Below are 16,673 nucleotides of genomic sequence, written 5' to 3'. Positions count from 1 at the left end.
GACAAAGAATGGAATATTTGAAAACTCATATTTGATTAAGCAGTTGTATCCAGAAGAAAGAATACTCACAATTCAATATAAATTATAGTAAATCTCACAAAAATGAAAAACAGGGTACAAAGGATTTCAATAGACATTTTACCAAAAAACAAAAACAACCCTGACTGGCAAATATGCTTATAAAAAGATGCTCAACACATCATTAATCATCAGGGCAATACATTAAATTAAATTAAAAGCATAACAAAATACTGTTACACACTGCCACTGAGTTAATTCCAACCCACAGCAACTCTAAAGAACAGAGTAGAATTGCTCCCTGAGATTTCCAAGGCTGCTGATCTTTATGAAAGCAAACTGCCACATCTTTCTCCCATGCAGTAGTTGGTAGGCTCAAATCGCTAATCTCACTGTCAGCAGTCCAGTGCTTAACTCATTGTGCCTTCAGGGATCCAAACAAACCACTCAAAACAAAACCAAACTCACTGCCACTGAATCAATTTTGACTCAAAGCAACCCAAGAGGTTTCTGAGGCAGTAAATCTTTATGGGAACAGAAACCCTCATCTTTCTCCAACAGAACTGTTGGTGGGTTTGAACTGCAAACCTTGCAGCTAGTAGTTCACAGCTTACTTTATGGCACCAACTGAACTCCTTAACACAACACTGTTGTTAAGGGTCACATCAAGTTGGTTCCAATTCAGTGACCACATGTTGTTAGATGTCATCGAGTCTGTACCAACTCATAGCAACCCAATGCAAACAGAACAAAACACTGCCCAGTCCTGGGTCAAACTCACAATTGTTGCCACACTTGAGCCCACTGATGCTGTCACTTTGCTAATCCATCTCGCTGGGGGTTTTCCTCTTTTTCTCTGACCATCCACCTTATCAAAGATGATTATCTTTCCCCAGTGACTGGTCCCTCCTGACAATATGTCTGAAGTATGAGAGATGAAGTTTGGCCACTCTGGCCTCTAAGGAGCACTCTGGCTGCTCTTCTTCCAACACAGATCTGTTGGGTCTTTTGGCTGCCCATGGTACTTTCAATATTCTCCTCCAACACTAAACCTGAAATGCATCAATTCTATGATCTTCTTTATTCACTGTCCAGCTTTCGCATGCATATGAAGTTATTGAAAATATCGTGACTTGGGTCAGGCACACCTTGGTCCTCAAGCTGACATCTTTGCTCATATCTTTGCTCTTCAATGCTTTTAAGAGGTCTTGTGCAGCAGATCTGCCTAATGCAATACGACGTTTGATTTCTTCGCTGCTGCTTCCATGTGTGTTGATGGTTGATCCAACAAGAATGAAGTCCTTGACAACTTCAATCTTTTCTCAGTTGACAGAATGTTGTTTATTGTTGCAGTGGTGAGGATTTTTGCTTTCTTTACATTGAGATGCAATCCATACCGAAGGCTGTACTCTTTGAGCTTCATCAGTTAAGTATTTTAAGTCCTCTTTATTTTCAGCAAGCAAAATTATATCATTTGCATATCGCAGTTTGTTAATGAGTTTTCCTCCAATCCTGATGCCACACTTTTCTTCATATAACCCAGCTTATCGGATTATCTGTTCAGCATACAGGTTGAATATGTATGGTGAAAGAATACAACCCTGTGGCACACCTTTCTTCATTTTAAACCATTCAGTGTTCCCATGTTGTATTTGAACAACTGCCTCTTGATCCATGTACAGATTCCTCATGAGCACAATTAAAGGTTCCGGAATACACATACTTCTCAATGTTGTCCATAGCTTGTCATGAGTCACACAATTGAAGGCCTTTGCGTACTCAATAAAGCACAGGTAAACATCTTTTTGGTACTGTCTGCTTTCAGCCAAGATCCATCGGACATCAGCAATGATATCCCTCGTTCCAAGTCCTCTTCTGAATCCTTCTTGAACCTCTCTGTCAATGTATGCTTGTAGCCATTTCTGTATTACCCTTTGTAACACTTTACTCACATGGAATACCAAACATATTGTCAAATGATTTCTGCATTCTGTTGTGTCAACTCTCTTTGGAATGAGCACAAATATGGATCTCTTCCAGTCAGCCAGCCAGCCAGATAGCTGTCTTCCAAATTTCTTGGCAGAGTGTGTGCCGCCACACTTTCTTGAAAGATTTCCATTTTTATTCCATCAATTCCTGGTGACTTGTTCTTTGCCAGTATCTTCAATGCATCTTGGACTTCTTCCTTCAGTATCACTGGCTCTTGATCATATGCTACCTCTTGAAATAGTTGAACACCAGCCATTTCCTTTTGGTACAGTGACTGTGTATTCCTTCCATCTTCTTTGATGCATCCTACATCATTCAATAATTTGCCCAGAGAATCCTTCAATAGTGAAAGTTGAGGATTGAATTTTTTCTTCAGTTCCCCCCAGCTTGAGAAATGCTGAGCGTGTTCTTCCCTTTTGGTTTTCTGATTCCAGAAAACACGTTTTGTTGTACAATGTGACTCTGTCTTCTCTAGCTGACCTATGAAATTTTCTGTTAAGCTCTTGTACCTCCTCATTCTTCCATTTGCTTTAGCATCTCTATGCTGGAGAGCAAGTTTCAGTGTCTCTTGTAACATCCATTTTGATTTTTTCCTTCTTTCTTGTCTTCTTAATAACTTTTTGCTTTCTTCCTGTATGATGTTCTTGATCTCATCCCACAACTCTTCTGGTCTTCGGTCTCTAGCGTTTAATGTATCAAATCTGTTCTTCAAATGATCTCTAAATTCAGGTGGGATATGTTCAACATCACATTTTGGCTCTCATGGACTTGTTTTCATTTTCTTCAGCTTCAGAGTGAGTTTGCATATGAGCTCCTGATGGTCTGTTCCACAATCTTCCCTTTGTCTTATTTTGGCTGATGACATGGAGCTTTCCCGTCTCTTTCCAAATGTAGTTAATTTGATTTCTGTCTTCCATGTGGTGAGGTTCATGTTTATAATTGTCTCTTATGGAGTCCTGGTGTGGCGCTGTGGGTTAATGTGCCAGACTGCAAAGCTGTTTGAACTGCACGATCAGCAGTTCAAGCTCACCAGCTTCTCCTCAGAAACCCTATACAGGGTCATTATGGATCAGAACCAACTTGAGAGCACTTAACAACAACAACAATGCTGTCTAAAGAAGGTATTTGAAATGAACAAATGATTGGTTTTTGCAGAATTTTATCATGCTATCTCCAGCATCATTTTTATCATCAAGGCCATAGTTTCCAACTCCTGATCCTTCCTCCTCTTTGTTTTCAACCTTTGAATTCCAATCACCAATAATGATTAACACATCTTGATTACATGTTTGATCAATTTCAGATTGAAGTAGCTGGTGCTGGTAGAATGCTTCAATTTTATCAGCATTTGCTTTAGTGGCTGGTGCGTACATTTGAATAATAGTGGTGTTAACTGGTCTTCCTATCACAGACAGCATTGTACCTCATGAATGATTTTGATATGTTCTTTTTGACAATGAATGCAACACCATTTCTCTTCAATTTGTCATTCCCGGTATAGGAAACCATGTGGTTGTCAGATTCAAAATGGCCAATACCAGTCCATTTCAGCTAACTAATGCCTAAGATATAGATGTTTACGCATTCCATTTCATTTTTGACAATTTCCAATTTTCCTAGATTCACACTTCATACATTCCATGTTGCGATTATTACTGGATATTTATAGCTGTTTCTCTTCATTTTGAGTTGCCACATATTAGGAAGTCTAAAATTAAGACCCGATAAGACCAAATCTTAACAGAGGTTTGGAGAAGACGAACATTACTGTAGACATGTAAAATGGTACTTTCACTTCAGAAAAGTCTGACAATTCCTTATAAACTTAAAAAACTATATACCATACATTCTGTAAGACCTAGCAATCCCACTCCTACACATTTTCCCCTAGAGAAATGAAACCATGTATATATGCAAATGTTTACACAAAAATTTTCAAGGCAATTTCATTAAAAATTGTTCAAAACTGGAAAAAAATCCAAATTTCCAATAACTGTTAAACAGTTGAAATAAATTGTGGTGAAATAAACATAAAATGAAATGCTGTTCTGGAAAAAAAAAAAAAAGGATTGAATAACTGATACATTAGTATCAAGAATGAATATAAAAAGTATAATGCTAACTGAACTAAACCAAATACAGAACACTACACATTTTATAGTTCATTTTATATGAAACTGTAAAAAAAGGCAAAGTAGGTCAGTGATTGTCAGGAAGTGGAGATGGAGACTGACTGCAGAAGGTCACAATGGAATTTCTTGGGAAAATAGAAATGTTCTATCTCAGAATTGTAGTGGTAGTTTACTTATTGTGCACATCTGTCAAAGCTCAAAGTACGTCATATTGTATTCTTAAAATTTTATTAATTTTTAAGTGTAATTATACCTTAATTGTTGTGTTGTTGTGAAGTGCCATCAAGTCAGTTCCATCCCATAATGACCCTGATAAGGTTTCTGAGGAGTAGCTGGTGAGTTTGAACCACCGACCTTGCTTTTCAAACTGACCTTGTAGTCTAGTGCTTATCCTATGGTACTACACCAGGACTTCTATACCTTAACAGAGCTGATTTTACAAAAAGAAAAAGACAGTATTCTTTAAACTCTGGTATGGGAGAGTCCTTTCAATATGAAAACCAGTCCATGTTAACTTCGTGGCCCTGTGGGTTAATGCACTGGACCCCAAGGCCTGTGTGTACAGCAAGTTCAGTGGTTCAAGGTCACCAACCACTCCCTGGAAACCCTATATAGAGCTGCTATGAATCAGAACAGACTGGAAGACACTTAACAAAAACAAAATTTAGGAGTTTTGGTGTGGCACTTCAGGATAATTAATGCACTGGACCCCACCAGCTGCTCCTTAGAAACCCTAAACAGTATCACTCTGAGTGGGAACCAACTCAAAGGCACCTAAGAACAACAATATAAAAGTTAACACCTATTCATATGTACAGCAGTCCTGGGATAGACCTTTAATCACAAGGCCTGCAGTTAAAAGCCACCAGCCACTCTTTGAAAATTGTCTAGTGTCACTATGCCTTGGAACCACCTGGACAATACTTAACAACAACAACAACATGTAAAAGTAGTTAAATTTAAAGATTTAAAAAAAAAAAACATAAAAATATTATCAGAAGCTTTTAATAGTTAAACACACAAAAAACCCTCAATACAGGGGAAAAAAAAATCTTTGTTGAAAGAAATATAAAATAAAACACATGGTTCTTGCCTTCAAGAAATAAAAACAAAAGTATAATTCAGAATTCACTGATTATGACTATTAACAGAGTTCTGCTGCAACAGCAAAAACGAATAAACAGTGACAAAATGAAGGAAACTCTAGAAAAATTAAGGTACTGCTTACTCTTCGTCTGGGCTGCGGGAACCCATCTCTATGTCGTCGTCTTGTTCGGGAACGTGCCTGGATTCCCAGTCCTTTATTAAGGGGGTCAAAGGATTCTATAATAACCAGAAGAAAGCATAATGTGAGGAAAATAGCTCAAACTTAGATTAAATTATTATATATATATATTTTATGTTAAAATAAGAATTTCATTTTTATATGTAAGAGCATCAAAAGATAAAGTATTTAAGTAACTTCACTGAAAAATCAAGGAAAGCTCTCATGTGGTTATGTGGGTAAGGTTAAAAAAATAAATAAATAAAAAGACAAAAAGCAAAAAACCAAATACAGTACTAATTAACAAGTACCATTTGCCATTTTAAGGAAATTTAATTTCCTTAAAAATGTCAACTGATACTTATACCAATCTAAAATAAAGGACTTTAGGCAGACAACCTATGTTGTACAAACCTGATGGAAAATCTGCTTCTAGATCCTGTTCAGTTTCCCCTTTAGAGAACTGCTTCAATTCTGAGTCAACCTCTTGCACAGTATTTGACTTTAAGGCATAATGATTAAGTTCTTCCTCCCAACTATGTGGAGTTGATACTGCCTCAGATTCAAGATCACCGCTGTATGTACTTCCTTGATCTGAAATTTATAGAAAACAAGTAAATCTCCAAGTAAGACAGACCCTTGACATGCTCAAATACCTTTCTAAATCCATTAACACCAAAAATTCAGATATAGCTACTACACAATTACGTATGCAAACTAAAGTAACTTAGTTTATCAGGCTCACAGAACCAGAAACATATTCTTACTAGGCTTTGCTTCATGTAATCCTTAAAACAAATACTTGAAGTTGTTTTTATTGTTTCTTTAAAAATCAGCACATATTACAGAAATTTGATGATGCTTGCTGTGGAAAGAGACGGTTGAAAAGCTCCATATTATCATACTAGGCAAAAACTTGCATCAAGATCAGGACTGAAATACATTAATGTAGGAGATTCAGCTAAAGAAGGGCAGTTAAGTAACGTCGAGTTGGCGCCAAACCCATAGTGACCCTGTATAGGGTTTTCGAGGAGTGGCTGATAAGCTTGAACTACCAACCTTGTGGTTCAAACCAATTTTGCAGTCTAGCACCTTAACCCACAGCACCACACCACGACTCAAAAAACTGTACATATTTAATGTAAGGATTCTGAATGTCTATTCTGTGTGGATTTTTATCAGTAATAAGATTTTCAGTGAAGTTATAATTTTTAAGAGCCAAATTATATGTACAATTACAAACCTTTTTCAAATATCTTGGTGTCTAGAAAGAGCTCCTGTTCAGAAGTTTGAGATCCTAAAAAAAGAAGAGTACATAATAAAGCAATTTACATGCAAACCCACAGCAGCTCACATCTCAAATGAAATGCAGGTACCACATTAAAAAAACAAAACGAAAAATGTCAATGTCCATAGGTTTTCTAAGACTGCAATATTTACAGAAAGAGAATGTTTTTTCTCCTGCAGAGTAACTGGTAGGCTCAAAAGGCCAACCTTCAAGTTAGTAGCTAAGTACTTAAACAATCATGCATTCGTTGCAAATACGTTATTTAAACAACATAAGACTAGGTCCATCAAGAGAGAAGAGCATGAGTGGAATGTGGGACCCTATCCAGAGAAGCAGCAACACAGGAGATGGAGATAAAATGAAGAGTAAGATCAGCTGAGGGCTCTAGACTCATGAAAAGAGAAATGCTGTGTACTGGCGGCCTGGAGGCAGGCTTGCAGAATATGCCCTTTGGCTGTTTAAATGATTATATATTCCCCAGTGTTTCTGTGTTGTTGTTGTTAGGTGCCATAGAATTGGTACAGACTCATAGTGACCTTATGCACAGCAGAAAGAAACATTGCCCGATCCTGGGCCATTACTGTTGCCACACTTGAGTCCATCGATGCTGCCACTTGCCAATCCATCTTGTTGGGGGTCTTCTTAATTTTCTCTGACCTTCCACCTTACTAAACATGATAGCCTTCTCCAGCGACTGGTCTCTCTAGACAATATGTCTGAAGTATGAGAGACGAAGTTTGGCTATACTGGCTTTCAAAGGAGCACTCTGGCTGCACTTCTTCCAAAACGGATCTAGTGGTTACGAATCGGCCTATGAACCGCAAGTTCAGTAGTTCGAAACTACCAGCTGTTCCACGGGAGAAAGATGAGGCTTTCTTTTCCCATAAAGATTTACAGTCTCGGAAACCCTGTACAGGGTTGATATAGTTGGAACTGACTCCATAGCACATAACCGCCACCACTACAGGTTTCTGTGTACATCCAAAAAAACCCCAGAGGGAACAGAAGCAAATACTGTTGAATGATGATACACAGAGGGGATTGTAATCATTGCAATGAAACGAAATATGATAGGATGAGTATAAAACCGATGCTCTCCCATGTAAACTATCACTCAATTTACAACAAAACCTGAAAAAAAAAAAAAAAAAAAAAGACTACTATACACATGGACCACGCGGTAAAACCAGGAATCAAATTGACTACATCTGTGGAAAGAGACGGTTGAAAAGCTCCGTATTACTAACTGAAACAACACTAGAGGCAGACCATCAAGTAATTGTTCATATGCAAGTTTAGGCTGAAGGTGAAGAAAACAAATCCACGAGAGCCAAAATATGACCTTGAACGTATCCCACATGAATTTATACATCATTCGAGAACAGCACAGATGCATAAGACATTAATGACCAAAGCCAAGAAGAGCTGTGGGATGGCATCAAGAACATCATACAGGAAGAAAGCAAAAGATCATTAAGAAGAAAAGGACCTAAAGTGTGAACTTGAACTATGCAACTGTCTCAGACTGGAGAAGGAAACATATTATAGAACAACAGATAAAACAGGGGTTGGAAAACCACACTAGGCAAAGAACTTACATCAAGATCAGGACTGAAATACATTAATGTAGGAGATTCAGCTAAAGAAGGGCAGTTACATGATGACTATGATGAAGCATGTAAATGCCCCATTTTAGATGACAGAGTCATTTATGAGTTTAAAAACCAAATGAAAGAAGGTTGTGTGATTTTTGATTACCATGGTTATGATTTCTTCCCTGAATGCTGATTTCATACAGTTTTTGTACTGAGAACAGATAATAGTATATTGTTCAAAAAGCTTGAAACAAGGTGTTATAATGAGAAGAAACTACAAGACAATATTCAGTGTGAAATTTTTGAAGTTCTTTATGAAAAAGCACTCTGGCCTCCCACAATGAAGAAATACTATGTGAGCTGGTTAACAATAACCCATAAGATCTAGAGAATAACATAAACCACATATTGAAACAGATTGAACAGTGGATAAAAAATGATAGATCTTGACTTTCAAGACTGGTCAAGTGATGGTCACTCTTATTGATTTCTCTGCCCACATCATAGATACTGTCTAAGTATCAGCAAAACTTCTGTATTAACATTGTGTTGCAGGACTAGCATGAGAATATTTATTAAAGGAGGCAGGGCTTGATGGACGCTAGGGTAGAAGTGCAGTGAAGTCAGCAATAACACAGAATACCAGGAGAAGTGGGTTCAGGGGAGAGCTCCAAAACTCGGAAACACTTATGTAGGAGTATCTACAAAGTCTGAAGGCTTATTATAGCTAGCGGAACTTGTAGTGGAAGCAAGAATCTCGTACATTTGAATCTGCTGGGTTCAGCAGCTAGGACGCGACTACTTGGGCAAGACCAAACAGAACCAAGCGGGAAAACAAGCAGACCCGCCAAGGCCTAATGTCTGCAGAAACCCTGGAGACAAAGCTGGACAATATTCTTTGTTTGGTTTTGCTCTGATTTTCTTTGGTATCTGTTCATTGGCCGTTTGCTATCTGCACACCTCCCTTCTGGTGACTACACTACAGGGGGAGTGGATACCGCCCCCCACCACCACCACTGGTGGGTTTTTCTACCACGCATGCACACAAATCCTATCAGTGGTCAAAGGGCCAGTCCCCGCTTAAAACTAGCCAGCAGCACAAAATGGCCACATCCGGCCCTAAACTGTTAATTAATAGGGAAAAGGCCAGAACAGGGGTGTGGAGTGGGAGGGAGTCTAAAAACAAAACAGGCTGAAAATTAAATCCCAAGGTACAGCATAACAACCAACAGTGGCATCTTGAAATGCATCAGGCAGCCTATAAGACAAGAAGCTAAAAGAGGATATTAAAGTCATACTACTCATTTTAGACTACAGATTCCCCCACTCTCCCACTTCTCACTCTCCTCTCTCTTTTCTTCTTCCTGAGAAGTTTCAAGATACCACTGTTGGTCGTTTTGATGTAACTTAGGATTTAATTTTCGGTCTATTTCCTCTTTTGTCTGCTTGTCCCGCTCCACAATCCCCGTTCAGGACTTGTTTCTAGTTGGAAACAGTTCAGGGCCGGCTGTGGCTGTTTGGTTTTAATTGGAAACTGTCTCTTTAAATTTCGAGATCTGTACGCATGCATAGTAGAACCCTCCGAGGGTTGGGCTGGGGTGCCCACTAGCTCAGGCATCCCTATAGTCACCAGAATGGAGATGCGCAGACAGCAAGGGACCCATGCATGAACAGCTACCAAAAGAGAAGAATGTCCACACCTTTATCTCAGCGGTTCTGCCAGGCGTCTGTGGCCGCTCCGATCTTTCCCCCATGTGGTCTCACCCAAGATGGTGGCTCCTGGAGCAGCTGAGCGTCCTGGACTAGAAAGCGATAGATTTCTTGCTTCTGCCACAAATTCCCCCAGCTGTGAGCCTTCCAACCTTCTAAGTATTCCTTTATATGTGGTTCAGAGTTCTGGGACTATCCCCTGAGCCTGCTTGGTCGGGTATTCTGTGTTGTTGTTGGCGGAGCTCTCTGCTATACATCCACCCGATCTGTCATCTTGTTTGTTCTCCAGTCCTCTCTTTTCTGCGATTATAGACTACAGTATCCACTTTTCTTTTTTTTTTTTTTGGTTCCCCCTTTTACCTTTAGGGTCTCTTTCTCTCCCTATATTACCCAAGAAGAGACAGCAACTGCTGCTATATAGTCAAGCTACAATCACACCCTATAAAGCCCCATAATCCAGGAAAGAACCAATACCAATTGCCATACACCAAGGAGACAGACAACACTTGTGAAAGTTACTCTGAGTTAAGCAATAAGAACAGTGAAAAGGGAATCGCGCTCCTGATCACACCTACCTGGAGGCAATCAGAAAGCATAAAAAATAACAAAACACACATGGCCACTAAGTATTAATGACACAGATAACCACTGAACATGTCCAAGAAGCAAAAACAGATGACCAATCAGTACATGTCCAGAAACAAGATAAAATGTCTGAGACAAATGACCTAGAGGTAGACCTGGACTACATTCTGGAAGGAGGGCAGGCCTTGGAAATGCCTGAGAAGGAATTCAGAAAAATGATTACAAAATGTTTCAAAGTACTACAATGGAGTTGAGAAAAATAAGGAAGAAATCAGGAAAGCGCTACAGGGACAATCAAATAAGATAGATACAGCATTGGAAACAATTCAAAACCTACAGAAAGAGGTCCAGCTGATTAATAATAGAACATCAGAAACAGACAATACACTGAAAGGACAAAGGAGTAGAATGAAGGAAGCCAGAACTAGTGAGATTGAAGACAAATCTCTCAATACTACCAAGATATAAGAGCAAGCAGAAAAAAGGATTGAGAAAAAAAAAAAAAAATCAAAGAAGGTCTAAGATTCATGTTGGACAACATGAAGAAGACTAAGTTAAGAATTATCCGCATTCCAGAACAGGAAGAATAACACAAGCCCACAGAGAAGATAGTTGAAGAGCTTCTGGAAGAAAATTTCTCTAATATCCAGAAAAGCGAAAAGATTAACATTCAAGAAGCTCAACGAACCTCAGGAAGTATAGACCCCAAAAGGAAATCGCCAAGACATATAATCAAGCTCTCCAAAATAAAAAATGAGACTTTCCTGAAAGCAGCTAGGGAAAAAAAACAAGCGTTACATACAAAGGCAAGCAAGTCAGATTAAGTTCGGATCTCTCAGCTGAAACCATGCAAGGCAAGAAGGCAATGGGGAGATATATATAAATCCCTGAAAGAAAAAAACTGCCAACCAATAATCCTTTATCCAGAAAAGCTTATCAATCAAATACAATGGTGTAATCAAAACATTCCAGGATAAACAGAAGTTGAGGTATTTTGCCAAAACCAACCCTGCACTACAACACATCCTAAAGGGAGTTCTGTCGACTGAGAACCAGCAAGAACAGACAACAAGAAGAGACTTACATATGTGGCAGCAGCTCTCAGAACTCAATTGACAAATGGAAGAGTCGAGAACAACAAAACTCTAAGAACAAACTCAGAGGATCTGGGAAGTCAGTCTTTGATCAAAACAATTACAATGCGAAAGAAGGTAAACACTTAGGAACAGAGATCCAGATGGAGAGAAGGTCAGGTAGATTACGGGATAAAATAGATTGCACTAAATGTAGGGAAAAGTTAATGGAATATAAGGTAACCTCAAAGAAAATTAACAGTTCACAACATACCAAGAAAATGAAAATCCAAGAACACAGAAACATTAAAACTATGAGAAAACTGACAAGAAAGAACACAAAAACCATAAACTTGGCACAGGATGACACAAAGAACAAAGAAAGTAGCAGCACTACAAAAAAACAAACATAATGGCAGCAATTAATCCATACCTATCGATAATCACACTGAATGTAAACAGATTAAATGCACCAGGTAAGAGATGGAGAGAGGCAGAATTGATAAGAAAACAAGATCCTTCAATATGCTGTCTGCAAGAGACACATCTTACATACAGAGACAAAAACAGATTAAAAGTCAAAGGATGGGGAAAAAAAATACCAGACTAACTGCTATCAGAAACGAACAGGAGTGGCAGTACTCATCTCTGATAAAATAAACTTTAAGGTAAAAACCAGCATAATAGATAAAAGATGGATATTATCTCATGATTAAAGGGACAATTGAACACAATGACATAACCATAATAAATATGTATGTTCCCAATGAAACAGTTCCAAAATACATAAAGCAAACTCTAATAGACTTGAAGAAAGAAATAGATGAATCTACAATAATAGTGAGCTTTCAAAAATGGATAGAACAACCAGAAAGAAACTCGACACAGACACAGAGGAACTAAACAACACAATCAGCCAACTGGACTTCTTAGATGTGTACAGAGCATTCAACCCAACAGCTCAATATACATTCTTTTCCAGTGCACATGGAACATTCTCCAGATTAGACCATGTGTTAGACTACAAAACAAATCTCCATAAATTCACAAATATCAAAATACTACAAAGCATCTTCTCAGACCACAATTATATCAAATTAGAAATCAACAAGAGGAAGACTAAGGAAATAAAGGCAAATACATGGAAACTGAATAACACCCTGCTCAAAAGTGACTGGGTAGTAGAAGAAATAAAACTCTATTTGCAGATGATATGATCTTATACACAGAATACCTCAAAGACTCAGTAAAAATGCTACTAGACCTCTTTGGAAGATTCAGCAAAGTGATATGATATAAGATCAACATACAAAAATCAGTTGGATTCTTCTATACCAATAACGAAAGTGCCAAAAAGGACATTAGGAAAGTAATACCATTTACAATAGCTGCCCAAAGGATGAAATAATCTAGGAATAACCAGAGAAACAAAGGACCTAAACAAAGAAAACTACAAAACACTACTGTAAGATTCCCTTTACAGTGTTTCTGAAGCTGTAAATCTTTACGGGAGCAGAAAGCATCTTTCTTTCAAGAACGGAGCTAGTAGTTTTTGACTGCTGATGTTGAGATTAGCAGTCCAACTGGTAACCACTAGTGCTGGAGCTCTTGAATGACTGGGCAGCACCATGCAAATATTGTGTATAGGACTCTTATGCAGGGGGGATTGGTTAGTTTTGCAATTCTGCTAGGTTTAAAAAGTTATCTCAGTAGTAGGATCATCAAGAAAGAAAAGCATGAGTGGAGTGTGAGATCCCTACATAGAAAACTGTTGATATCAGAAGTAGTAGCAGAGGCAGTGGTATGGTGAGACGAATCATCTATGAGTCCATGGATTGAGTCAAGCTGAGTGCCTTGTGGGCAGGAGGCTGGCTTGCAGAATGTGCCCTTTGAACATTTATTTACAGACTAGCTAAAATGATCTGTAACATATGCCCAAGTAGAACAGAAGCTAACAGGCCACATGGCTAAGACGTTGAAGACAAGAGTAAGGCATACCTACAGTAGAGTAGACAAGAGGTGTTCCTGATCCTGTTCACTTCCCTAATAAACCCAAATATCATGAATATTGTTATGAGTTTTGTGTGGTACTGCAATGGAATATCAAACTCAGATGTGAAGCAGAGTGGAGGGATGACTGTAAAGAAAGTTGTAGGGCGCAAGCATGTCATATCTCTATGTCCTGGGAATTGGTCTTGGGCTGATTCTGAGTTTGATTCTCTTTTCCCCATGTGAAGCCAAAGGACGTCAGACATGGCTCTCACACAGTTTTTGCAAATTGCAACTCTTTCTTGCCTTTTGTTTGTTTGTTTTTATAAGTCTTCTTTCCATTTAAACTGATTTATTTTATGAAATGCAAGTTTGTCAAAAATGAAAAAACAAAACAAAAAATGCAATAACTATTAAAGAAGAATTAGACTTTATGGCTTGTTAATATGTAATAATAAAATTAAACAAAAGCATAAATCACATTTTAGAGGAAAAATGATATACTTTGACTGCCTGACTTAGGTGACAAAGGTCACCTGGAAAAAATCTGCAGCTATGTCTTCTCTCTTTTCATTCTTTACTTTAGAGTTTATACTGACCTCCCTGGGATAGAGTCTTTTCTTTCTCTTCATCTTCTGCAATCATTTCTGCCATCTCAAGGAGATCAGCTTCAAATGGATGTGTGGGAAGCTTTTCTTTAATGTCTTCAATACTTTCAGTGACTTTATCTTCGTTATCCATTGAGAATGGAACAAGCATGGGGACAGGCATCTAAAAGACCAAGGGAAGGTTGAACAGTTTCTTAGGCAATAGGTACATAATCAAAGCCATAACTTGTGAGATTAGTTCAGAATTAATAAATTCCAAATGTTCTTACTAGTTTGTTTTTATAAGACCAGCTCCAATAAAAAGTAAGTGCTCTTTTGGACATGCAACAGAATGTGTCTCAGTCTCCTTTAAAAACACCTTCTCTACTATACTTCTGCTTTATTTTTGTTGGTTTTGGCCTACATTATTTAACATTTTCAAATGATTGTTTCACTTATAAAATAGTATCAGGGAAAAATGTATTTCCTCTGAAAAATGTTCTTTAATAAAAAGTGAGAATCATATAAATCACAGTATCCCTCTTTCTACCCTTGATAGAATCCAGGATTCTAACACACACCCAATTTCTGACATTTAGGTGTGTTTATTATGTGTAGCTTTTTAAAAAAGTTTCTAAGAAGGAGGAGTCAAAACATAAGTTGTTGCTGTTATTGTGAACTGTCAAATCAGTTCACATTCATAGCTGACTTGTATAGTGATCTGGTGAGTCTAACAGCTGACTTTGCAGTTCAAACTGACCATATGGTCCAGTACTTATCCTACAGCACCACAGCAGGGACTCCACAAACAGAAATAGTGCTTTATATAATCCATATTAGTAATACAGAAACAACCAACAAGTGCAAACTTTCCCTAAGGTGCTACAAAATTTAAATGAAGAAAATGCTACACTAGCCTTAATCTCTAACTGATTACTTACTGGAACTGGAATTCCAAAGAGGACTGGGGCATACTGAGTATAAAGATGAAGAGGTATGGGTACAAACACTGGCACAGGGACTGGCACCACAATGACTTGGGGTTGACTTGGAGTGTCTTCTATTGAAAACAAAACAAAAAATACAAAAGAAAAGAGGGTTAGAAATGATATTTTAATAAAATTTCAAAAAGTGTTCATAGAGTTTTATAGTCTAAAATATCTGCAACCTGTAACACTAGAAAAGAGATACCAACTACAATGGCAAACAAGGGCTTGACAGACCACCCTGGAACAGCTACAGCAACAAAAGATACATCTTCAAGGAAAAATCATGAGGAAATACCCAAAACAAAATGTCAGTAAGACTGGCTACTACAAGAATAAGCAAGTTGACGGCCAGGAAGCCATCAAGGCAAGCAATCAAGTCCCCTTCAAGACAAACACCCCTCTGAGACTGAACCTCAAAGGAAATACATGAGCAGGCATGTAAGCTTGTTGGCGACCACAATGGTCTACTGGTGAGTGGAAGAGGAGGAAAGGCAGCAATGAAGACATGGGCTGAATTCAACCATGTTCCATAGACTCCCGTTGTCTTGGAGATGAGAGAGAGATGAGGAAGGGTTGGATGGCCCAAAGTGTGGTGAGACCTGGAGACACCTGAGCCCATGGACAGATATAACCAGAGGGCTAGATGTGCGAGTGAAGCATCCAGCTGATATGAACTGAGGAAAGATGCACAAGAACACCCATACTTGCAGACAGTACCCATTTGACCTAGCTTCAATGGCTTGATAATCAGAACTCAACTAGAGGAAGATAACAAAAAAATAATTTCTGATAAAGGAAAGGAGGGTAAATTGCTACAATTTGATGAACTTGACCTATATTTATGGATGTAGTAGCTCAAAATACCATCAGAGAGGAAAGGAGTCTTCACATCAAGTATCAATGCTATCCCCCTCTATAAACAGGGTAGATAGGAACAGGCAACTTAGACACTGGCTACCTAAAATGAGGGGGCAATATAAAGGCAGGGAGTGACTGGCTTACTAGGTTTCAAGTGGGAATATAGTTTAAAAGTGTGTGGGGAAAGATAGAGTCCCCACTGAATAGTTTTCATCTTGTCTAGATGGGTCTATTAAAAAGAGGTTAAGAAGATTCTAATGATTCAATAGTAATTGTTATCATGACAAACTGCGACTGTCTCAATCGTAAAAGTAGAAGTTTTGTAACAAAAACAGGGGAGTAGTATCTTACAGCCCAGAAATAGAGGACCCTAGTACCATCAAGGGAGAAGAACACAAGCAGAATGTGGAATCCTATCCAGAGAAGTAGTGACACTAGAGATGGAGGAAAGATGGGGACATGGAGAGATAGGGCAGCTGAGGACTCTAAATTCATGGAATTAGAGGGACTGAAAGATGACGGCCAAGAGGCAGGCTTGCAGAATGTGCCTTTTGGTGGTAAAAATTATTATATATGCCTGAGTGTTTAAAAAAAAA

The 16,673-nt window shown here is 38.4% G+C and overlaps 1 protein-coding gene across 2 annotated transcripts in view; it reads right to left on the bottom strand.

Moving 5' to 3' along the window:
* ZMYM4 (zinc finger, MYM-type 4) overlaps positions 1 to 16,673 on the bottom strand; it is a 203,172-nt gene that overhangs the window by 21,041 nt on the left and 165,458 nt on the right. For both annotated transcript variants that reach the window (XM_006867520.1, XM_006867521.1), the window contains 5 exons: positions 15,172 to 15,290; positions 14,243 to 14,414; positions 6,647 to 6,700; positions 5,818 to 5,997; positions 5,368 to 5,462 (listed from right to left, as the gene is read on the bottom strand). In XM_006867520.1, coding sequence (XP_006867582.1) covers positions 5,368 to 5,462; positions 5,818 to 5,997; positions 6,647 to 6,700; positions 14,243 to 14,414; positions 15,172 to 15,290 — 620 coding nt within the window. The remainder of the gene's footprint in view (positions 1 to 5,367; positions 5,463 to 5,817; positions 5,998 to 6,646; positions 6,701 to 14,242; positions 14,415 to 15,171; positions 15,291 to 16,673) is intronic.

The sequence above is a fragment of the Chrysochloris asiatica genome, unplaced genomic scaffold (assembly GCF_000296735.1).
Source record: "Chrysochloris asiatica unplaced genomic scaffold, ChrAsi1.0 scaffold00106, whole genome shotgun sequence".
NCBI lineage: Eukaryota > Metazoa > Chordata > Mammalia > Afrosoricida > Chrysochloridae > Chrysochloris > Chrysochloris asiatica.
This window is presented reverse-complemented; position numbering and strand designations above follow the sequence as displayed.